Source organism: Pristis pectinata, chromosome 17 (genome assembly GCF_009764475.1).
Source record: "Pristis pectinata isolate sPriPec2 chromosome 17, sPriPec2.1.pri, whole genome shotgun sequence".
Classification (NCBI taxonomy): domain Eukaryota; kingdom Metazoa; phylum Chordata; class Chondrichthyes; order Rhinopristiformes; family Pristidae; genus Pristis; species Pristis pectinata.
This window is the reverse complement of record NC_067421.1, coordinates 34,925,946-34,951,728: the sequence shown is the minus strand read 5'-3', so window position 1 is coordinate 34,951,728 and position 25,783 is coordinate 34,925,946. Positions and strand designations below refer to the sequence as shown.

The following is a 25,783-nucleotide window of genomic DNA, read 5'->3' as shown; positions in this document are numbered from 1 at the left end:
GTTTCCCTGAATAACAAGCATATTGTTTTGGATGCTGTTTGGGGGGGATGAGTCACTGGTGGAGAGTCACAGCAGCTGGGTCTCTGGCAGGGAGTCTGGTTCTGTGGCTCTAAAGGGAAGGAGTATGTTAGAGGATTCGTTGGTTTGGGGTACAGACAGGAGATTATGTGGACAAGAATGAGACTCCCGGATGGTATGTTGCCTCCCAGGTGCCAGGGTCAGGGACATCTCAGAGCTAGAGCCGTTGGGGAGGGTTTAAAATAACTTGGCAGGGGGATGGGAATCAGAGTGTCAGGTTAGAGGATGGATCAGTTGGTGTAGAAGTAGATGCGATGTGTACAGAGAAGGTGAGGAAGGATAGGCAGGGGACGGGGCATAAGTGCATTCAGTTTGATGGATTACTGTCCTGTAATAGCATTGATTCCTTAAGAATCTTAGTAAACAAAGCTCACGAGAAATTATCTCTAACATTTACAGCTCTGACTACAGAACTTAGAACAGAGACACTAATCATATACTGTATTTCATTTCACTTCCCCATCGCCTACCTGGGCTGTGAATACTGTAATTGAAAAAGGAATCATTGTTTCATTGGGGGAATATTATTGTTACTGCATAGTAAAACATTACATTGGTGAATAAATATAAAATTGGCAAAGAAATAGACATGCATTGTCTGCATTTAACTATAGATTTTGCTTTTAAAGTAATGGCTTTAAGTAGGGCATGGCTTTAAAGTAATGGGTGGGAAGTTCAAGGGAGATATCAGAGGGAGGTTTTTTTACCAAGAGAGTGGTTGGGGCATGGAATGCGCTGCCTGGGGTAGTGGTGGAGGCAGGTACATTGGTCAAGTTTGAGAGATTGTTAAATAAGCATATGGAGGAATTTAAAATAGGGGGATATGCGGGAGGGAGGGGTTAGATAGTCTTAGGTGAGGTTTAAAGGTCGGCACAACATTGTGGGCTGAAGGGCCTGTATTGTGCTGTACTGTTCTATGGATTGAAATGCGCTTACCTTAAAGCAGGAAGTGTTAAGAATAAGGGTGATGAACTTAGAGCATGGATCAGTACATGTTGTGGCTATTGCAGAGACCTGGCTGTCGCAAGGGCAGGAGTGGCTGCTTGAGATTCCAGGGTTTGGATCTTTCAAAAGGGATTGGGAAGGGGGAGAAGGGGTCGGGGGGTGGCACTGCTAATCTTGGATAATATCACAGCTGTAGAAAGGGAGGACATCGTAGAAGGATCGTCTATTGAGTCAGTGTGGGTAGAAGTCAGAAACAGGAGGGGAGCAATCACTATTGGGAGTATTCTATAGGCCCCCACCCCCCCCCCCCCCCCAATAGCCACCGGGGCACTGAGGAGCTGATCAGGAGGCAGATTTTGGAAAGGTGCAAAAATAACAGGGTTGTTGTCATGGGTGACTTCAACTTCTCTAATGTTGATTGGCACCTCCTTAGTGCAAAAGGTTTAAATGGGGCAGAATTTGTTTGGTGTGTACAGGAAGGATTCCTGACAGTATGTGGACAGGCCAACGAGAGAAGAGGCCATATTGGATCTGGTATTAGGCAATGAACCTGGTCAGGTGACAGACCTCTCAGTGGGTGAGCATTTCGCGGATAGTGACCACAACTCCCTGACCTTCAGCACAGCCAAGGCCAAAGATAGGAGCAGACATTACCGGGAAGTATTTAATTGGGGGAGTGCAAATTACGATGATATTAGGCAAGAACTTGGGAGCGTAGACTGGGAACAGATGTATTCTGGTAAATGCACCCCAGAAATATGGAGGTTGTTTAGGGACCACTTGCATGGGGTTCTAGACAGGTTTGTCCCACTGAGACAAGGAAAGGATGGTAGAGTGAAGAAACCATGGTTAACAAGAAAGGTGGAAGGTTTAGTCAAGAGGAAGAAGGAAGCATATTTAAGGTTTAGGCCTTGGCAAGTAGGGTTAAGGAAAGCCCTAAGGCGTTCTACACACGTGAGGAACAAGAGGATGACTAGGGTAGGGTAGGACCGCTCAGGGATAAGGAGGGAAAAACTTATCTGGAGGCGAAGGAGGTAGGGGAGTTCCTAAATGAATATTTTGCTTCAGTGTTCACCGGGGAGAGGGACTTAACGAATCTGAGGTTAACATAGAACAGGCAAATGTGTTGGAGCATGTTGAGGTTAAGAAAGAAGTAGTGTTAGAGCTACTAAAAAGCATTAGGGTAAGTAAGTCCCTGGGGTTGGAGAGGATATACCGCAGGTTACTATGGGAAGTGAGGGAAGAGATTGCTGGAGTGTTAACGATGATCTTTGAGTCCTCCCTGGCCACAGGAGTGGTGCCAGAGGATTGGAGGATGGCAAACGTTCCATTGTTCAAGAAAGGTAAAAGGGATAAGCCTGGGAATTATAGACCAGTAAGTCATGCGTCAGTAGTGGGCAAACTATTGGGGAGGATTCTTAGGGACAGGATTTATGAGCATTTGGAGAAGCATTGTCTTATTAGGGATAGTCAACGTGGCTTTGTGAAGGGCAGGTCGTGCCTCACGAACTTAATAGAGTTTTTTGAGGAAGTGACAAGACGAATTGAAGGTAGTGTGGTTGATGTATATATGGATTTTTAGCAAGGTGTTTGACAAGGTTCCCCATGGTAGGCTCATCCAGAAAGCCATGAGGTATGGGATCTATGGAAAATTAACTGTGTGGATTCAAAATTTTGCCCACTGAAGCCAGAGGGTGGTTGTAGAAGGGGAGTATTTGACCTGGAGGTCAGTGACTAGTGATTTTCTGCAGGGATCTGTTCTGAGACCCCTGCTCTGTGATTTTTATAAATGATTTGGATGAGGAAGTGGAAGGATGGGTTGTTAAGTTTGCAGATGACACGAAGGTTGGGGTGTAGTAGATAGTGAAGAAGGTTGTTGTAGGTTGCAATGGGATTTAGACGGGATGCAGAGCTGGGCAGAGAAGTGGCAGATGGAGTTCAATCTGGAGAAGTGTGAAGTGATACACTTTGGAAGAACAAGCTTGAAGCAGAGTGCGTGGTTAATGGCAGGATTCTTAGCAGTGTGGAGGAACAGAGAGATCTTGGGGTCCAAGTACATAAATCCCTCAAAGTTGCCTCACAAGTGGATAGGGTGGTTAAGAAGGAATATGGTGTGCTGGCCTTCATTAGCCGGGAAATTAAGTTCAAGAGCTGATAGTGAAGGTAGGAATAGGAGGAGGTGGCAGATAAATACGTGGCTGAGAAGCTGGTGCAGGAGGGAGGGTTTTAGATTTCTGGATCATTGGGATCTCTTCTCGGGAAGGTGGGACCTGTACTGAGAGGACGGGTTACACCCGAACCAGAAGGGGCCAATATTCCTTGCGGCGAGATTTGCTAGGGTGGTTCGGGAGGGTTTAAACTAGTTTGTGAGGGGGAAGGGAACTGGAGGAGTAGGTCAGAGGAAGAAGAGAATGGGGAAAAGTTAGATCAAACAGGTAGAGAGGCTTTGGGGAAGGAGAAGCAGAATACAGGCTGTAAAAGTAGTAAGGTAGATGGACTGAAGTGTGTTTACTTAAATGCAAGAAGTGTCAGGAATAAGGGGGATGAACTGAGGGCTTGGATAAGTATGGGGGACTATGATATCGTGGCTATTACTGAGAGGTGGCTGACGTCAGGAGAGGAGTGGATATTGAATATTCCTGGTTTTCGGTGTTTTAAGAGGGATAGGGAAGGGGGGAGAAGAGGAGGAGGGGTGGCGATACTGGTCAGGGACACTGTTACGGCTGTGGAAAAGATGGATGTTGTAGAAGGATCATCTCTAGAGTCCGTATGGGTGGAATTAAGGAACAAGAAAGGAGCAGTTACTCTACTAGGAGTATTCTATAGGCCCCCCGGTAGCAGTAGAGATATAGAGGAGCAGATTGGCAGGCAGTGTTTGGAGAGAAGCAGAAATAACAGGGTTGTTATAATGGGAGACTTCAACTTCCCAAATATAGACTGGAACCTGCTTAGTGCCAAAGGTTTAGATGGGACGGAATTTGTTAAATGTGTCCAGGAGGGATTCCTGATGCAGTATGTTGACAGGCCGACTAGAGGGAATGCCATGTTAGATCTAGTTTTAGGAAATGAACCGGGACAGGTGAAGGATCCCGGTGAGCATTTGGGGGACAGTGACCATTGCTCCATAACCTTTAAAATTGTCATGGACAGGGACGGGTGCAGAGAGGACAAGAGGTTTTTCAATTGGGGAAGGGCTAACTACGAGGCTATAAGGAGAGAACTTGGGAGTGTAAATTGGAATGTCCTTTTTGAAGGAAAATGTACCATGGAGATGTGGTCGATGTTCAGGGATCTTATGCAGGATGTTAGGGATAAATATGTCCCGGTGAGGCAGAGAAGGAATGGCAGAGTGAAGGAACCGTGGGTGACGAGAGAGGTGGAACGACTTGTTAGGGAGAAGAAGGTAGCATACGTGAGGTATAAGCAGCAAGGTTCAGACAGGGCCCGTGAGGAATATAGGGTAGCGAGGAAGGAACTTAAGAAAGGGCTGAGGAGAGCTAGAAGGGGACATGAAAAGGCTTTGGCTAGTAGGGTTAAGGAAAATCCCAAGGCCTTTTTCAAGTACATGAAGGGTAGGAGGATGGCTAGGGTGAAGGTAGGTCCGATTAAGGACAAAGGTGGGAGAATTTGCCTGGAGGCGGCGGAAGTGGGAGAAGTTCTCAATGAGTACTTCTCTTCGGTATTCACCAGGGAGAGGGGTCTTGATAATGCGGAAGGGAGTGCTGGTAAGGGTAATGTTCTCGAGGTTGTTGATATCAAGAGGGAGGATGTGTTGAAGTTGTTAAATAATATTAAGACAGATAAATCTCCGGGGCCTGACGGGATTTTCCCCAGGCTGCTTCGAGAGGCTAGGGAGGAGATTGCTGAACCGCTGGTAAGGATCTTTGAGTCCTCGTTGTCTACGGGGGTGGTGCCGGAGGATTGGAGGGTCATGGCTTTAAGGTTATGGGTGGGAGGTTCAGGGGAGATGTCAGAGGGAGGTTTTTCACCCAGAGAATGGTTGGTGCATGGAATGCACTGCCTGGGGTGGTGGTGGAGGCAGGTACATTGAACAGGTTCAAGAGCTTGTTGGATAGGCATATGGAGGAATGTGAGATAGAGGGATATGCGGGAGGAAGGAGTTAGGTAGTGTGAGGGTGGTCTGATGGATGGCACAACATGGTGTGCCGAAGGGCCTGTTTTGTGCTCTATGGTTCTATGGAGAGGTAATGTTGCAGCTCTATAAGACTCTGGTTAGACCACACTTGGAGCCTTGTGTTCAGTTCTGGTCACCACATTATAGGAAGGATGTGGAAGCTTTGGAGAGGGGGCAGAGGAGATTTACCAGGATGCTTCCTGGATTGGAGAACACATCTTATGAGGAGAGGTTGAGCGAGCTAGGGCTTTTCTCTTTGGAGTGACGGAGGTTGAGAGGAGACCTGATAGAGGTGTATAAGATTATGAGAGGCATAGAGTGGACAGCCAGCATCTTTTCCCCAGCATGGCAATGGCCAATACTAGAGGTCACCCGTTTAAGGTGCGTGGAGGAAAGTTCAGGGAAGATGTCGGAGTTAGTTTTTTTTTTACAGTGGTGGGTGCTTGGAATGCACTGCTAGGGCTGGTGGTAGGGGCTGATGCGATAGGGTCATTTAAGAGACTATTAAATAGGCACATGGACGAAAGGAAAATAGAGGGTTAAGGGAGGTGAAGTAGAGAGGGGGATAGATTGAATGTGGATAAGGTTTATATAGGTTGGCACAACATTGTGGGCTAAAGGGCTGATACTGTGCTATGTTCTCTGAGGCTTTCTGGTGTTCCATGACAAAATATTTGTGCACAGCTTTACTAGTGGTTGTCAAATAAGGAGTGTGAATTGAGGCACTCCTGTCGGATTTCTACTAGTATATTTAAATTTGTTAAGTTTGGTGTACAGCATTGTGAGATGTTCATTAACAGTTTGCCACTCATGCAGGTTGAGTTCCCTGAAGCCCGAATCTATGAAGAGACTCTAAATATTTTACTGTACGAGACTCAGGATGGGCGTGGGCCAGACAATGCTCTGCTGGAGGCAACCGGAGGAGCTGCTGGGCGGTCTCACCACCTTGAAGAGGAGGAGGAGCGAGAGAGAATTGAACGGGTTCGGAGGATTCACATCAAGCGTCCAGATGACCGATCACATCTCCATCAGTGAGGGGTAGTTTCTCCGGCTGAGTAGCAGTACAATTCCATCCCTACCTTCCTCGGAGAAAGAGAGACAACAGAAAACATTATCACCTGGTGGAGTTCTTGCAAAGTTTGATAGTGGAAACTGGTTTAAAGCCATTTGGTAAAGCTTAGCCAGACTATCTTCTCATGAGAAGCAGTACATGAAGTGTGGAGAATTGCAGAAACACTGCAAAATCTAACGTGGGATCCTGGCTTCACAGTTAAATTCTAGCCTTAAAATTTACCCTAATTAATGAAGAAGCAAGGTACTGTGTTTTTTTTAAAAAGTTGTATAGAATGTTACTCAAAGAAAATGTGCATGTACACTTGATTTATTTTCATTGTTATCAGATATGCTGCACTTTCTCCATATATAGATAGCTCTTTCAACCTTAGCAGCCTCCACATGCTGCTGAGAGTAAGCTTGGAGATTGTGGGGATGAACATCAGGTGAATCACACCTGAGAGACAGATGATGCTGCAGTCAAGTAACATCCTGCTTCATGCCTGCCCTTTCTATTTCAAACACTGCCATCCTGCTGTGTACTCCAGCATTTTGCCATGGTTATTTTGGATTCCCAGCAATCTCTTTACCTGATTAATTGGTGTAACAAACACTGCTGAGCAAAAACCTCTTTCCTCTTCCACATCGACCACTCTGTACTTTTATTCCTCACAGGTGTCGCTGAGTAACTTAACTATTTATTTTACACTGTTGTTTTCATTTACCGAAGCAACCAGAGATATTGCTACAGTTTGGATTCCCTTGTAACCCCAGAGAGCTGCAATCCATTACTTTGGCTTTTAAGATTTTCAGACAGCTGCAGATGATTTTCCAGTCCTTCATTCGGAATTCTCCATAAAACCTCCTTTTAATCTCTAAAGTCCAGTCATGATAAATTTGTAATATTGAATCTTCTTCCTACCACTTGTCTTCAGTCTTTTACTCCATTACAAACTCTATTTTGCTGTGCAAGTGATTGGCAGCTTGACTCCTGGCCTTCCATTCTGAAGCAGTGATCACGGTTAGGAGTTTATTGAGAATGTTTTATGGCTGAGGATAGAAGGGCCAGCCTGTAATGTCAGGTGCACAATGTTAGCATGAATGTAGGGATTTAGTTCCATTGTAAAGTGTTCCCTGGACCTTTCTGAATTTACATTCACGTTACAAATACTTGCCCATGAATCACTCTGTTCGGAAGACATGAGGAGCAGACTTGTAACTTCAATGTTCCCATTGAAGTTGCAAGTGATGTCCATCCCTGATCAGAGGAATGGTTACCAGAACTGTGTAGTGGTTTAAATTATCCCTCTTGTTCCAGATTTTGACTGCCTACTATACTAGCACATCCACCATCCATTCATTTCCCTATTGACATTAAAAATAACCCTTTCTCCAAACCCATTTCACCACTCCTGAAGACTGAGATATCACAGTGATACTCTAGTGATTATACTTGCCACTGCTGAGCCACGATCTAAGAGTGGGTGTTTCTGTGTTGAATAGTGATGGGGGGCAATCTTCCACTGCAAGAGATTTTAATAAATTACTGAAATAAAAGCCTAAAGAAACTTGCGTCAACAGTAACTAATCAGGAATCGGTGTCTCCCAAAAGAAGAAGACCTACCTGCGTTCATTCTGAAGTCGCATTTTATTACAATTCAATGTTTTTCTTTATTACCTCTAGGTTAATATGGAAGGTTAACGTTAATTAGCTAGCAAATGATATGTTAACACAAATCGTGCTGAATCTAAACCACACAACAGTCATAGTGCTGGGTTTTAAATCACAGTGAAATTTCTTACTGTGGTCACTTTAATTGTAGAGGGAGGGGAAATCTCAATGTAATGAAATTAGGTTATAGATTCTCACCCGTGGGTTCAATTGGAAGCAGCATTTTGAGTTGAATATCACTAGAGTGAAATGATGGTGACTGTGAATGAGACAGTGTAAATTAAGGTGGTGAATCAAGAACATCACACTGACTTAATTCCAATTTCCCAAAAGCATGCTGTAGACAGTGCGGACAGTATGGTGGGATGGTCTGAATCTGTTAGCTGGTATTAATGAAAATGATGTATCCACAGTGCTGACGTATCACTAATTTCTTGCATCAACATTTTGGCATGAAGTAAGCTAATAAGTAGAATGGAGGCTCATGCAAGTACCACCTCTTCAGCCTGATTAGGAAAAACAGTCACTGATCATTCCAATTTGTAGTTAATGAAGTAACATTGGTAATCTGAAGCTATTTCAATGACTAGAACCAGTGATCTAATATCACACAAACACAATTTTACCACATCTGGAATTATCCTTGACGGAGAATTGCAACTGTTTGAAGCAGGAACAAAAATGCATTGAGTGTAGATATTCCTTGAACTCAAGTGGCCCACAGTGAACAGGAAAAACCTCATGTTTGCAGACTAAATTTTAATCAAATCCCATCTCGCCTGACTCCAGCCAGCAAGATGCGGTTCGTCTTCTGGCCTAACCAGCAATTTGATTCGGGTGTCAACTGTTTGCCAGATTTGTGGGACCGTCCCGAGGGCTAATGCAAGGTGATCCAGCACAGGAGTTGTTCACTGTGCTTGGTGTGCACTCACAGGCTGGTGGGAGCTAATTTTTGGGCCAAAGTCACGGGAAAACTGGAGTGTACACAACCGTGGATCTATGTTTGGAAAATGGAAGACTTGTTTTATTTCAATGAGCTAGTTTCAGGAATACTTGTTGGAGAAAAAAATATTAAGGTACAGACATTTGTCCTCAATCGCATGGACTGAATGAACCAGGTATGTATGTGCATGTAGAAGTCTGTATCCAAAAATTTGGTGAACTTTGCTGGAACTGAATTTCAGAAGCAGGCTATGGCCTTGCTTGTGCCCAAGAATGAATTTCTATCCCTTGTTAGCCTTAAAGGGTGTAGAGAGAAGTTAGGAATCAGCGTAGTTCAGTAGTGCCTCAGATGGCCAGTCTTTTTAACACTCAGTTTTAATATGACCAGGAGCCGATGGTGATAGTAAATACTGTTCATGGAATGTCCTTATTGTTGGTAGATATTCAAATAACTTCACTGCCTCGGTTTTCAGTTGTTTCTATTGTAAAACCACACAGAAGACGAACGGTTAATATTACACTGCAGTCTCTTCCTTGCCTCCCAGCCCTCCATTTATGGAGAGCTCTGAGGAAAGTCCTCCATAGATGGTCCAAGCTCAAACAGAAAACCAGCTTTAAATGTTTTTTAGGAGTAGGGATTAATCTGCTTATGGCTTTCATTTATCTTTAGCCAAGTCTCAGCCACACCATTGGTAGGCTTCAATTGAATGACATGAAAGTCTTTGCTTAGATTCTAGGCTACAGTGTGTGATTAACAGCTCACTTTAAGCACCCCAAAGCATGGTGATCATTGGAGGTTCTCAACCACAATCTTCTGGATGGCTTCCTTAATGAATAACCTGCTGCATTTTGGCTGAGAAGATAACAGTGGTTTTAATAACTGATGATCAAATTCAATGGAAAAGTTTATTCAGAAACTTCCATTTATTAGTGATGCTTGCATAATGTGAAGTGTTGTAGATATGGGCAATCCTGAATAGACCTTGCCACAGCATAGAATTCCCTTTAACACTTGTACTCAGACTGTAAGACAACTAGCATGGGCAAGGAAACAATGAACACTACTGGAGAATGCTCTCCTGAGATACTTTGAGTTAGTGTTTACTTGTTATCTGTGTTACTGTATTGGGCTCCTTCAAACCTGAGTTTTAAGGCACTATAACCTTCTCTGTGAGTGCTTGATGGTGTTTGAGAATGGAACATGCTTTATTCCCCAGTACTAGTGTCATGCACTTTTATACCACAAATGTTTTTTACGTTGCAAGTTACTCTTCCAATCTGGTACTATAGTAATCTGTTCAGAGAATTACACCAGCACAGCTCTCTGTATGCAACTGTCCTTCAGTTTTCCATTTTCAAATGTATGTTCAAGTCAATGTCTGATTTTTATTTTCCAAAATCTTTTGAAAACTACTTTTGTTTCATCTGTTCAAATTTTTGACTGTCATGGAGGTTCATTGTATTCCCCTTTATTTTATGATAGTAAATTTTAAAAATCTGCATTTTGTACAGATGTAAAAACAAATCTCCACCTTTATTTAGCTAAATGATGTGAATAAATTGTGAACTATATTCATAATTACCCTTGTGTGCCTGCCTTCAAGAGGATATATCTATGTTCTGCTTAAATTTGGTCTTTCTAGCTTGGTGTATTTTATGTAGTGCCATCACTTCCCATTGATCTCTAGGCTTAGAAAGGAAACCAGCCAAGGTCTTGTGCTCATCGCTATCCTGACCAAGTCTGCAAAACCACAGCATCTCAGTTTAACTCATAAAAATGCTTTTAACTCCACATGCAGACCCCCCACCAAATATCACCCACCATTCTATCTTGTCCTGCTGAAATCATTATACGCTGTTTAGTTTTCTGTGGGTTTAATTCCCTCAATTTCTGTACAAACTCCCAATGGACACAGAATATCAACAGCAATATCTAGACCATTATTAACTGTAAATCATCTGAAAACCCAGTCATGACTTCTGATTTTCATCTATCAGCTGCAAAATTCAAGTCTTTATTTACTCAGGATCCAAAGATATTTGGACAACATTCCTGCATCCTTTGCAGATCTGATTCTGGTCTACGTGACTACCTTCCAACCTAATATCACAGTCCCAAACCACATCCTCATGCAGATTAATTCTCTAGGTTAAAATTATAGAGCCACGCTGTAATTTAGTGGGCTTGTTGGTGGATTAGTAACCCAGACACCTCAACTATTGATAGAGAAGTTTTAATTTTGGCACAGCAGCTGGGGAATTTGAATGTAATAGGGTCTGGATTGAGAAGTTAATATTGATGCTGGTAACTGTGAAACTACCTGACTTGTAAAAACACATCAGGTTCAGAACAGAAATCTGCCATCCTTGCCCAATCTGGCTTAAATGGTGTTAAACCCACCAACTTGATTGACCCTTAACTGTCCTCATATGCTTTAAAAGCTGCTTCTAGAGGGTAATTAAGCATGCATAATAAAATCTGGCCTTGCCAGTATCATCACACCCTGTGAACAAAGAAATAAAATCTTTAGTGGTGCCATGACTCGGCATAAGCCAGGACTGAGCCAGTGAACTTCTCTTGTCCTTAAGCCTCAGCTCCAGAGAGTTGTGTTTTCCATGTTCTAAACTATAGAGAAGTTCTTCAGGAGTCTCGGCTAGTTTTTTCCTGGTTCTTGTATCAATGGCCCAGATTTTGCATTCTACATGGGAGAGATAAAACTCACCTGGAAATCTGTGGTACTTCTCTTCAGGAAAGCCTGGTCAGTTTGAAGATTCCTCTAAGCTGCCAAACCAAAGAATAAAAGTGACAGTTTTTTAAAAAAAAGATAAAATTGAGATGTGATTAAAAGTGAAACACCTAGGAAAAGACATCTATTTGGAGACATTTTATGTTCCCCAAATAAAGCCTATGGAATGGTACTCCACACTTATTGAGTTTTTCCGGAGTCAGAGAGGTTGTGACTTAAACAAGGCTTAAGCTCTTCGTCAGTCTTTATGACATGAGTAAGTAATTTAGGTTGGCAATAAATCACGAATTCTGTGTTGGTTCCATCTGTGACGGTTGCACTGGTATCCTATGGAAAATTGTGACATCTGACACCAATGTCTGAATCTCCCAAGTTCCTGAAGTTTTACCAGGTGTTAAGACACAACTTCCAATGTAATTACAGTAAATTCCAGCTCATTATTTATATACTGAAAATCTCTTGTGTGATTTAGAACCAGGGTGAGAAAACTACCCCATTTGGCACTGATTTCACCACACAGGGCAGTCTGAATTGTCTGGGACTTTGAGGTAGAGATTTCTTCTTGCACGCAATAATGAATCTCTAGAATACTCTACCTCAGATGCTAGATCACTGGAGGTACTTAAAGTACTGACAGATAAATTTTCAAAAGATTAGAGGATCGAGGGCTATGGGGATCTGGCACAAAAGAGGACTTGAATAGCGGGTCTGGTTTAAGAGGCCAGGTGGCCTACTCGTGTTTGTGTGAGATGCCAGTAGCTTGAATCAAGGCAATTACTTCCAGAGGAGAGACACTTCTGGTGCAAATGTTCCACTTGCAATCATCTGTTTTCCTGGTACTTAAGAAAAATACTTCAGTACATACTGAAAGGCAATTATTCGAAGCAGGAGGAGATAGCTAATTTTGAATTTCGTCTTTCTCTCACAAACACCACTTTATACCCCAGTGGGTACTCACTGTGCCCAAGATATGTTGTTCATCTGATCATTCTTCACGGTCAAGTTGAGAATGAGAACCCCGATAGTCCAACCAAGAATGAGAGATGTCAAAGCTGAACCCAGCCACGGTTGGCAGAACAGAGAAAAAAAAACATCAGTAGTTCCTGAACTGCACAACCCCATTCCTAGCCAGGGATTTCTAAAAACTCTTCCCGTAAATATACATTCTGCTTTGCATCAATGAAAATGGTGTCTTGTTCCCTGCCAAACAACTGAGGATGGTGGTCTTACTTAACATTGTTTCCTTCAGATAACAGAATGTGGCTAACACCCATGCCTTGGCACACCATCTCAATGTCCTGAACACTGATCCATCTGTAAATGCAGATAAAACCTCTGCAGTCGATCGTCATTCTGGGATAAGAGAGCTGGCAAAAAGGAGGGAAGCTACACGAGGCCAGATTTGAGAGGTGACATTCTTCCCTGTTCCTGATCTGAACTTTGCATTGGCTCCAGATTCAACTGTGTGAACTTCTGCGGCCAAAGGCTGACTGATTGGTTTTAATATGAAGAATGGCCACTGCATCCAGGAGAAGAAGAGCAACAATCATCCCCCAACATCTTAAATAGTAAGAAAAATTCCTATCACTGACTCAAGTTGCTCTCAGAAAAGTGGCTTTAATTTGTAGAATTATATGTTTCAATGAAATCAGTTCTTATTCTAAACTGGAGGCAGTATAGGCCCAGTCTGCTGAATCAGGAGAACCTTCACTGCATTCCTCTATTGCAAGTGTATCAGTAAATTGGCAAATTGCTTTATTATTGTCACGTACTGAGGTACAATGAAAAACTTTGCTATGCAAGCCATCCATACAGATCATTTCATCACATCAGTGCATCGGGGTAGTACAAGGGAAAAACAATAACAGAATGCAGAATAACGTGTTACAGTTACAGAGAAAGTGTAGTGCAGGCGGACGATAAGGTGCAAGGACATAATGAGGTAGATTGTGAGATCTTATCGTACTGGAGACCGTTCAGTAGTCTTAAAACAGCGGGATAGAAGCTGTCCTTGAGCCTGGTGGTACGTGCTTTCAGGCTTTTGTATCTTCTGCCCGATGGAAGGGGGGAGAAGAGAGAATGTCCGGGGTGGGCTGGGTCTTTGATTATGTTGGCTGCTTTACCAAGGCAGCAATAAGTATGGACAGAGTCCATGGAGGGGAGGCTGGTTTCCATGATGTGCTGAGCTGTGTCCACAACTCTCTGCAGTTTCTTGCTGTCTCAGACAGAGCAGTTACCGTACCAAACCGCGATTCATCTGGATAGGATGCTCCCTATGGTGCATCTATAAAAATTGATGAGGTCAATGGGGACATATTCCTTGTTAGGTGGGGAGACCAGACCTGTAACAGTATTCCAGGTGCGGTTTCACCAGGTCCCTATAATTGCAGATAGGCATCTACTCTTGTACTCAAGTCCTGTTCCAGTAAAGGCCAAAGTGCTATTTGCATTCCTAATGGCTTGCCATACGTACGTTAATGTTCAGTGATTTATGTACATAGACACCCGGGTCCCTCTGAACGTCAACACCTTTCAATGTCTCACTATTAAAAAAAAGCTTTTTTTCTTCCAGTTTGGAGTTTTCAATAATATATTCTATCTGACTCGTCCTCACCCATTCACTCAGCCTCTCCATATCCCCCTGGAGCCTCCCTGCATCATCCACACTGCCACTTAATTTTGCATCATCAGGAAACTTGTAAGTATTACACTTGGTCCTCTCATCCGAATCATTGATAAAGATTGTGAACAACAGACCCAGCAAGATCCTTGAGGCACTCCATTAGTCAATCTCCAACCCAAAGTATGACCTGTTTGTTTCTATTCTACTTCCCATCCATTATCCTTAATCTATGCCACGATTACTAACCCTAATCCTATTTATTCTAATTTTGTTTAATAATATCTGATGTGACATCTTATGGAAGGCCTTCTGAAAGTCCAATCGCACGACATCCTCTGGTTGTCTACTCTGCCAGCTGACACCTCAAATAACTCTGACTGATTAGTCAAACATGCTTTCCCTTTCATAAATCCATGTCCACTTTGCCCATTTTCTAAGCACCTTATTACCACTCCCGTAATAATAGATTCCAGCATTTTCCCTTCTACTGAAGCTGGAGGAACTCAGCAGGTCAGGCAGCATCTATGGAGGGAAACGGACAGTCGACGGTTCAGGTTGAGACCCTTCATCTGGACTGAAGGATAGAAGGGAGATAGCCAGTGTGAGTGGTGGAAGGAAGGGGTGGAGCAAGGGCTGGCAAATGAGAGGTGGATTGAGGTGAGGAGGGGGTGATACACAGGTGGGGGAGGGGAGAGAAGCTGGGCTGACAAAGGGCTGCAGGTGATGCAATCTGATAGGAGAGGAAGGTGGAGCGTGGCGTCAAATAAGGGAGTTGAGGAGGGCAGATGGGAACAGTGGGGGGAGGGAACCCAGTGGGAGTAGTGCACACCTTTAACTCCTCTTGTTAGTGAGGGCTCAACCATTTTACCTGTTGAAGTTTTGTACCTTAAAGGCATAAGTAATGATTGTTGTGAACTTTGTATTAATTCTTCAAGTATCAGACGTTGTTTGTTTACTGGCTGATCGATTCATGTAGCTTCCCAACTGACCACAGCCAACAAATACCTCATATCTTTGGAGTTTGTTTTGTTTAGATGTAATGAAGAATAAAGAAATTAGATCTATATTCTTTGGAATGTAGAAGAATTGAGGGTGAGCTTATTGAAACATACAAGATACTAAGGGGGGCGTGACAGAGTAGATGTTTCTACTAGTAAGAGAAACTCAAATGAGGGACATAGTTACAAGATTGGAACATAGAACATTACAGCACAGTACAGGCCCTTCGGCCCACAATGTTGTGCCGACATTTTATCCTGCTCTAAGATCTCTCTAACCCTTCCCTCCCACATAGTTCCCCATTTCTCTATCATTCATGTGTCTAAGAGTCTCTTAAATGTCCCTAATGTATCTGCCCCCACAACCTTCGCAGGCAGTGTGTTCCACGCACTCACCACTCTCTGTGTAAAAAACCTACCCCTGACATCCCCCTTTTACCTTCCTCCAATCACCTTAAAATTATGTCCCCTCGTGTTAGCCATTGTTGCCCTGGGAAAAAGTCTCTGACTGTCCACTCGATCTATGCCTCTTATCTTGTACACCTCTATCAAGTCACCTCTCATCCTCCTTCTCTCCAAAGAGAAAAGCCCTAGCTCACTCAACCTCTCCTCATAAGACATGCTCTCCAATCCAGGCAGCATCCTGGTAAATCTCCTCTGCACCCTCTCTAAAGCTTCCACATCCTTCCTATAATGAGGCAACCAGAACTGAACACAATACTCCAAGTGTGGTCTAACCAGAGCTCTATAGAGCTGCAGGAGCCAGTCATTTAAAACTGAGGTGCGTAGGAAGTTCTTGCAAAGGATTGTAAATATCTGACATTCTCTACACTGGAGGGTTGTAGAGGTTTGATCATTGGGGGCATTTAAGAGGAAGAGAAAATAAGGGGTACCTGGATAAGTACATGGATAGGAGAGGTTTAAAGGGCTATGGGCCAAACACAGGCAGATGAGACTAACTTGCTGAGCAACACAGTGGGCATGGACAAGTTGGGCCGAAGGGCCTGCTTCCATGCTGTATGCCTCTACGACTCTCTGAAGTCGATAAAATTTTGAAAGATCAGGGTATTAAAGGGAACTGGCACAGAAGAGGAAACAAGGCCTGGGGCAGATCAGCCATGATCATATTGAATAGCAGGGCAAGTTCGAGGGGCCGAGTGGTCAACTCCTGCTCCTATCTTCTTGATCTGATTTTAGATTTAACTAAATCATTTTCAATTTGTATATTAATTTTTATCCCATTATGATCACGTTCCCTGAAGCCCCCTTGACTACCAAATTATTAATTAACTCTTTCCCAATGCACAATACTAAATCCAACATCCTGATGTAGAAAAATGTGTCTTATACACTATAGAATTCAAAGTCCACCGTTAATTTCATTTGCCTGGTCTGTACATGAAAGTCCTTGTATTACCCGATAATTTCCTGATTTATGCCATGCACTGAATCACCACTATTGTTCAAATACTTTGGAGCTGTAAAAAAAAATTAATTAATTGTATTTATGTCTGCAATTCATTAACATTGAAAAATATTGCCAGAAAAATCACTTGCTTCGTGAAGTTTGGATTTCTGGACCATTGATCAACAGACATGAGTTCGATTCCCACCATGGCAGATGGGGAATTTAAATTCAAATATTTAAACAATAATTAAAGTGTTCAGCTCAGCTGTGGTTTCCATGAATCTTCTGTGAGCAGGGATTGTAAGTTCAAATCTCACTACAACAGCTGAGGTAATTACATAAATCTGGAATAAAAATAGTGACTATGAAACTACTGAATTATCATTAAAGCCCTTCTGGTTCACTCGTGACAAGGAAATTTGTCATTCCTCCCTCATTCTGGTACTCCAGACCATCTATGTGGTTGGTTCTTATCTGCCTCCTCAGTTCTGGGGCAGGTTGGTCAACAAAGGCCAACACTGGCCACATCCTGGGAACAAATTAATACAAAGCTGGACGGCAGCCATGCTCTAAAACTTTCCACATTCAACTGAGCCCCTGTTCCCTGTGCTCACACACGAGGAACAATCACTTGGATCAATAACCAGAGAGTGGCCAGAACCTGCTGGAACTTAAAAGGATGAAGAAGTAAAAGGATGAGGCCATGCGTCTCGAGTCTAATGGTTCCTTCTAAGTTCTCACTGTTGCTTTCTAACTTAATAAAAAGAGAAAAGCCAAGGATGTAATTTTTACCATGACTGCTTCAACAAGGTTTATTAATATGGAAAGTAGCAGTGATTGAACTCAAGAACTGTTACATTCTAGGACAATCGCATTAAGTTAACAACATTATTATTCAAACTTCTCAGATATGAATGATCACACAACAGAATCCAGGCTGTTAATGAGTTTCTGGCTGAGAGTCTATCATCTTAATATCCAGCAAAGCATGGACCGGCAAAGAACAATAGATTGAACAGATGAAGGTTTCAAAAAAAACATGTCCTGCAGACATCTACAGCATTAATGACTTTTAAAGTCAATTATTACAATGAGTAACAGGACTCGAAGGTCACTTGAAGGTCATGGTCAAAGAAAACTGTGTTTTAAACAGTGAAGCATTACAATTTATCCACTGTGTCTTAATCCCAGAGTTGAACAACTGGCTAATCTTTATTTGTTTCTGATTTATACTCTCTGGCATTTTGATTGTTACCTGTCTTTGGTTTCTGCTTCCTTTTAATTCAATTAGATGCACATGAATTTCCCAGGGAATTTGATTATTGCAGTAAGTATTGTACTTATCGTTTTGCACTTCACAGTTGCTTCTCATCGTGAAGATGGTGGATGATTATGGGAGTGGGCAGGATTTTGTCGAGAGTTCAAATCCCACCATGGCAATAAGTTCAAGTTAGTCTGATCACTAATTCATCCTCAAATTCCTGGACTCATTCTTGTAAACCACCTCTGGACCCTCTCCAATGCTGAAGGGCCTGTTCCTGTGCTGTACTGGTCTATGTTCCATATTAACAAGGCTGACTTGGTCTGGGGCACTGTTTCCGAGCAAAATTACAGTTATATTGAGCACTGGTGAGACCTCATCTGGAGTACCGTGTTCTGTATTGGTCTCCTTATTTAAGGAAGGATGGTTATGGGTTGTAAGTCATTCTAGGAAGGTTTACTGGATTGATACCTGGAATGGGTGGGTTTGTCTACAGAGGAAATGTTAGACAAAATAGGTGTGCATCCACTGGAGTTTAATAGAGTGAGAAAGGGGCTTGATTGAAACATAAATTCCTGAGGGGTGTAGACAGGGTGGATGTGAAGAGGATGTTTCCTCTTGTGGGAGAATTAGAAACAGGGGTCGCTGTTTAAAAATAAGGACATAACCATTTCAAACAGAGACAAGGCAAAACTTTTTCTCTCTCAGAAAGTCACAAGTGTTTGGAACCCTCTCCTTCAATGAGCAGTGGAAGCAGAATATATGTTTTTAAGGCAGAGGTAGATGGATTCTTGATAAGGAACGGGAGGTGAAAGGTTACCACAGTCAGATGGGAACACAGAGTTGAGGTTGCTGAATGATCCCATTGAATGGTGGAGCACGCTTGAGGGGCGAAGTTAGCTACTCTTGTTACTAATTCAGATGTTTGTGTGTGGACAGAAGAGTTTGGGTGGCACAGTGGCACCAGCTGCTAGAGTTGCTGCCTCATAGCTCCAGTGATCTGGGTTCAATCTTGACCTTGGATGCTGTCAATGTGGAGTGGCTGAGCTTGTGGTGTGGGGCAGGAGGTGGCAGTCCTTCTACCACTTACGCAAGGCTTCTGTGTCCTCCTGAACCATGGCCTCAAGGTCCCCAATCCCATCCCAAATGCTCCTTCTCCACCTTGAGTGGTCATGGGCCAGAGATTCCCAGGAAGCAGTGAGGATGTTGCATTTCCTCAAGGAAGCTTCGAGCACATCCTTGAACCTTTCCCTCAGTCCCATGACAGAACTGGGGCGAGACTGTTCCCCTGGGTATGTGGCAGTTTTTGACGGGCTACTTTGGAAGGAATCTCAGAGCCAACCACGCAAGAGACTGCAGACGCTGGAATCTGGAGCAACAAACAAACTGCTGGAGGAACTCAGCGGGTCGAGCAGCATCCGTGGAGGCAGAGGGATGGTCAACATTTCGGGTCGACACCCTGCATCAGAACTCAGACCCAACCGTCCTGCTGCAGGGTTTCAACCCAAAATGGTGACCAACCCCCACCTCCACAGATACTGCTCAACCAGCTGAGTTACTCCAGCAGTTTGGTTTTTGCATTCTTCTATAGAGTGAGATATGACCTAAACTGGGCAAGAACATTAAATAACGGATTAGTGAACCAGATGGGTCCTTATTGACAATCCACTATGTTCATAGATCGTTGCTGACAAGAGCTTTTCAGAGTTCTTCAATGAGGTGAATTTAAGCTCCCTGTCTGTCAAGCTGAGATTTGAGCTGAGTTTCTCAATTAAAGTCCAGTCACATAATTGATAGGCTACAATAGGTTCAAGCTGGGAGCTTTGTGATGGTGAGAGTGCTCGAGTTTGCAGCATGAATATTTAAAGCCCTTGGAAACCGTGTCAGTCGAGCTGCCTTCGAGTTAGGAGGTTAAGTATGGTTAACACCTGAGCTGCTCAGGGATAAGGTTGCAAAGTGGTCAAGGTGCACGATCAGCATCTAGGTGCCAGTAGCGTCAGCTTCATAACAATAAAGGGAAACACATTTACCATTCCTCGAACTGGTTGAACCATTCACTGAAGGTAAAAGAAAAGATTCACAGGCTCTAGAGGGCGCTCTCGGCCAACCTTGCGCCTGTTGTCAGGTCTGAGGGAAGCTTGGTCTCTTTCAACAGAACTTAATTATCAAAAATAAAAGAGGAAAACTCAAAGAACGCACATAGCCCTAAGGGGAAAGATGCACCGTGAATCTGGATGGCATAATGGATCTCCTCCTGACAGAAGGAAGGGCATAGATAGAGTGGACAAACAGCACCTTTTCCCCAGGGTGGCAATGGCCAATACCAGAGGACATCAGTTTAAGGTCAGAGGAGGAAAGCTTAGGGGAGATGTCGGAGGTAGGTTTTTTACACAGAGAGTGGTGGGTGCCTGGAACGCACTGCCTGCAAAGGTTGTGGGGGCAGATACATTAGGGACATTTAAGAGACTCTTAGATAGGCACATGGATATAAGAAAAGATATAAAAGATTTCTTTATTAGTCACATGTACATCGAAACACACAGTGAAATGCATCTTTTGCGTAGTGTTCTTCGGGCAGCCTGCAAGTGTCGCCACGCTTCTGGCGCCAACACAGCGTGCCCACAACTTCCTAACCTGTACATCTTTGGAATGTGGGAGGAAACCGGAGCATCTGGAGGAAACCCACACAGACACAGGGAGAATGTACAAACACCTTACGGACAGACAAAATGGAGGGTTATGGGCTGTGTAGAAGGGAAGGGTTAGGTTGATCGTGGAGTAGGTTTATATAGGTTGGCACAACATCGTGGGCCGAAGGGCTTGTACTGTGCTGTACTGTTCTATGTTCTATTAGAATGTAAGGTGGATATTTTCTTACCAAAGCCATCATGAGTACAAAGAACAAACTGCTGGAGGAACTCAGTAGGTCGAGCAGTATCTGTGGGCGGGGGGGGGGGGGGGGAGGAATTGTGGACATTTTGGGTGGAGACCCTACAGCAGTCTTGATCCAAAACACTAGTGCTAAAGGCAGCGCTGAAACCAGAAGGGTCAAGTGAATGATGCAGCTGAACTTCCTCCAGAGATCCGCACTGTTGGAGAATCCAGCCTTTAGCCGATTTGATTCACCCCATGTGATATTAAGAAATGGCTGAGATCACTGGGAAGAGTGTCAGAGAGAGATACACCATGGAAACTGGCCCTACGGCCCATCAAGTCCCTGCCAACCATCAAGTCCATCTACAAGTTTGCAGATGACACCACTGTGGTGGGCCGTATCTCGAATAACAATGAGTCAGAGTACAGGAGGGAGATAGAGAGCCTAGTGACATGGTGTCGTGACAACTACCTTTTCCTCAATGTCAGCAAAACAAAAGAGCAGGTCACTGACTTCAGGAAAGAGGGCGGTGTACATGCTCCTGTCTACGTCAATGGTGCTGAGGTAGAGAGGGTTGAGAGCTTCAAGTTCCTGGGAGTGAACATCACCAATAGCCTGTCCTGGTCCAACCACATAGACGCCACGGCAAAGAAGATAAGATGAGATAAGAAAAGATATTTATTTATTAGTCATATGTACATCAAAACACACAGTGAAATGTGTCTTTTTGCGTTACTGAGAATGTGCTGGGGGCAGCCCGCAAGTGTCACCACTCTTCCGGCACCAACATAGCATGCCCACAGCTCCTAACCCATACATCTTTGGAAAGCTCACCAGCGCCTCTATTTCCTCAGGAGGCTAAAGAAATTTGGCAGGTCCCTGTCGACCCTCACCAATTTTTATCGATGCACCATATCTGGATGCATCACGGCTTGGTACGGCAACTGCTCTGCCCAGGACTGCAAGAAACTGCAGAGGGTTGTGGACACAGCCCAGCGCATCATGGAAACCAGCCTCCCCTCCATGGGCTCTGTCTACACTTCCCGTTGCCTCGGTAAAACCACCAGCATAATCAAAGACCAGACCCTTCTCTCTTCTCCCCTCTCCCATCGGGCAGAAGATACAAAAGCTTGAAAGCACGTACCAACAGGCTGAAGGACAGCTTCTATGCCGCTGTTATAAGACTATTGAACGGTCCCCTAGTACGATAAAATGGACTCTTGACCACATAATCTACCTCGTTATGGCCTTGCACTTTATTGTCTGCCTGCACTGCACTTTCTCTGGAGCTTTCACTCTTTATTCAGCATTCTGTTATTGTTTTACCTTGTACTACCTCAATCCACAGAGTAATGGATTGATCTGTACGAACGGTCTGTACGACAAGTTTTTCACTGCACCTCGGTACATGTGACAATAATAAACCAATTCCAATTCCATCCATTTACCTTGGTGCCACCTGTTTTATTCTCCCCACTCTCTCTTCAACTCCCCCCGATTCTATCACTCACCTACGTACTTGCAACAATTTACAACGGCCAATTAACCTCCCAACCCGATGGGATGCGGGAAGAAACTGGAGCATCTGGAGGAGACCCAGGCCATCACAGGGAGAACATGCACACTCCGCACAGTCAGTAACCAGGGGTTAGGATTGAACCTGGGTCTCTGGCGCTGTGACTAGCTACACCACTGTGCCACCCTTAAGGTATATCCCAGCAAGGGTTATGGAATCAAGCAACATTCCAGCAGCAGCACTGAAAACCTAGTCTCCGAAACTAACTGTGCCTCTAGACAAGCTGCTCTAGTACAGTGACAATGCTGGCATCTGCCTGGAAACATGGAAACTTGCCCAGGGTGTGCTCCCCACACAGAAAGCAGGACATTCAATCTGGATAACTACTGCCCAATTAATCTCCTCTCAATCACCAGCAAAGTGATGGACGATGTCATCCACCATGCTGCTAGGTGGGACTTTCTCACTGATAATCCACCCACTGAATCCCAGTTTGGGTTTCACAGCACCGTCACAGCCTTGTTCCAAGCGCTGAGTTCCAGAGGTGATCCGAGACTGCCCTGTACATCAAGGCAGCATTCGACTGGCATCAAGCTGCCCTGGTAAAACTGAGGTCCACGTACATCAAGGGGAAAACATTCCAGTGGTTGGAATCTACCTCACACAAAGGAAGGTGGTTGTTGACATTGGAGGTCAATTATCCTAGCTCCAGGACATCGCTGCAGGAATTCCTCACTTTTCACCCCTGTTTGCACAAACCTACACCACTGGTTGAGGCAGGTACATTAACAATATTTAAAAGGTACTTGGACAGGTAAATGGATAGGAAAGGTTTAGATAAGATAGATCTTTATTAGTCACATGTACATTGGAACACACAGTGAAATGTATCTTTTTGCGTAGAGTGTTCTGGGGGCAGCCCGCAAGTGTCGCCACGCTTCTGGCGCCAACATAGCATGCCCACAACTTCCTAACCCATATGTCTTTGGAATGTGGGAGGAAACCGGAGCACTCGGAGGAAACCCACACAGACACGGGGAGAACGTACAAACTTTTCACAGACAGTGGCCGGAATTGAACCTGGGCCTAAATGGGAATCTCGGTCGGCATGGACCAGTTGGGCCATTTCCCTGCTGTATGACTCTCTGACTCCCCAGCCCCACGTTGCTTCCAGTTTAAAGTTCTCCATCTGTTTATGTGGATCGGACCTGAATACAACCTTGAAGTATCAAGCAGCAGAACAGGTAGGAGGGGCCGAATGGCCCGCTCCTGCTTCTAAAGCTGTGATCTGCTTTGGGTGAGCTGCTTCTTCTTTGCAGGCGGTCCCTCAGGGTTGAGGAGAACTTGCTCCCACTCTGATGTTGCGAGGTGGTTGAAGGCGACAGTAGCAAGTCTGTGGACTCTTCCACAGATGGGACGAGAAGAACCAACAGCGTGGGCAGGTATGTGGGCAGGCTGGGATGCTGTGACCCGCTTCTGCTCTTTGTGCTCGGCCCATTTGTGTTCCCAACCCAGAGCCTCGTGGTGCTCTGTGTCTTCCCAGATGCTCCTTAGAACATCGAACAACACAGAACAGTACAGCGCAGGAACAGACCCTTCAGCCCATCGTGTCTGCGCCTGAACACAATGTCAAATTATACTAAACCTCTTCTGGCTGCACATGATCCATATCCCTCCATTCCCTGCATATTCCTGTGTCTAACATCCTCGATCGTATCTGCTTCTTCCACCACCCCTGGCAGCCCGTTCCAGGCACCCACCACTTTCTGTGTAAGAAAACTTGCCCCACACATCTCTCTTCAACTTTCCCCCTCTCGCTTTAAATGCACGGCCTTCTTCACCTTGACCAGTCACGGGCCAAGGAATTCCACGTTACATTTTCTTCAAAGAGTCTCTTGAATCTTTTTCCTTTGTCCACCTGGCAGAGCCCAAAGGGGAGTGCCTGTTCGGGACACTGGGATGTGGGAGATGCAGCCTGCCCACTGGAGCTGGCTGAGTGTAAGCAGAGACTCAGCGTGGTGTTGTTGGCCTGAGGAAGCCGACATCACCCCCCCCAGTCCTACCTCAGCAACAGAACACCGTAGATTGCCTTTTGCACTACCACTGACCTGTCTCCACTTGTGCTTTTACTTGCACTAGTGTCTCGTTTGGCACAATCTCTTTTCTTCTTCACTGTCTTGTAATAATTTATGTATAACTTATGTTCTGTATGTTATTGTGATGCTGCTTGCGAGCATGTTTTTAATTGCACCTGTACCCCACCATATTTGTGCACATGACAATAAACTCGTCTCCGCTTGGTTCATACTCCTGTAATGGATTTGGAAGATTTTGTTGAGGCGGTGTTGCTGGTATCTCTCCAGTTCTTTCAGGTGCCTGCTGTGAACTGTCCATGTCTCTGAAGCAAGCAGGACGGTGGAGCTCACTGCTGTTCTGTGAACCATGGGCTTAGTGCCAGATATGAGGTCTTGGTCAAACACTCTCAGTCACTGAAGGCTGCGCTGGTGCTCTGGAGGAGGTGGTGAATTACTGAAGTCCGGCCTCGCTGAGAGGTAATCCCTGAGGTAGGGAATGTCATTTACATTTTCATGGTCTTCTTTGTGGATTTTGATTGTTGGGATCAGTGTTGTGTGATGGTCACCAGCTGGGAGGAGGAAAATATGAGGTAATCTCAGAGGTGCTGGAAGTGTGACCCATCCAGAGGACAGGAGATGTCTCGTTCCTGTAATTACCACCTGCCAAAGGGAAAATCACCACAAGGATCTTTCCTAACTGTGTCCTCCTAATGGCCTGACACCTCCTCCCAGAGTCACAGTGCTGATCCCATCCAGCAAGGACGACAACAGACATGATGTGCATCACATGGCAAATCCAAGCAAAATGTAGAAGCAGCACAACCACCATGTATGGTCTTCAACAACCTCTCAAAAGCCTTTGTCTCTACCAACCGACAGGGATTATCAATAGTCCTTCCCAGTTGCCTCTTGGGAATTTGATATCACTCTGGGTCTGATACACAAGAACATGCAGGCCATGATTCTAATCAACGGGTCCACCACAGATGCAGCCCCAGCGCAGACTGGGGTCAGGCAAGACTGTGTCATTGCACCAACCCTCATCTCAAACTTCCTCTTGCTCCTCAAGTCCAAGTAGCTTCCTGCTGGAATGGAGTTAGTTGACAGGACAAATGGAAATTGTTTGACCTTCGTTGACTCCACACCAGAACCAAGATCACTTCAACCTCTGAAGAAAGGACATCGGCCTATTTCTCTCTCCCCAGACGCTACCCGACCTGCTGAGTATTTCCAGCATTTTCTGCTTTTATTTCACTCCACCTCACAGGTGGCACAGTGACGTGGTCAGTAGAACTGCTGCCTCACAGCTCCAGCAACCCGGTTCAATCCCGATGTCCGGCACTGTCTGTGTGAAATTTGCACATTCTCTGAATTTCCTCTGGATGCTCTGGTTTCCTCTCTTATCTCAAAGAGCTATACAGCACAGAAACGGGCCCTTCAGCCTAACAGGTCCAT

At 44.5% G+C, this 25,783-nt stretch overlaps 1 protein-coding gene across 1 annotated transcript in view; it reads left to right on the top strand.

Moving 5' to 3' along the window:
- kctd10 (potassium channel tetramerization domain containing 10) overlaps positions 1-10,404 on the top strand; it is a 29,319-nt gene extending 18,915 nt beyond the window's left edge. The window contains exon 7 of the mRNA XM_052032381.1: positions 5,975-10,404. Within this exon, the coding sequence (XP_051888341.1) occupies positions 5,975-6,193 (219 nt within the window). The 3' untranslated portion in view covers positions 6,194-10,404. The remainder of the gene's footprint in view (positions 1-5,974) is intronic.
- The last annotated feature ends 15,379 nt before the right edge of the window (positions 10,405-25,783 follow it).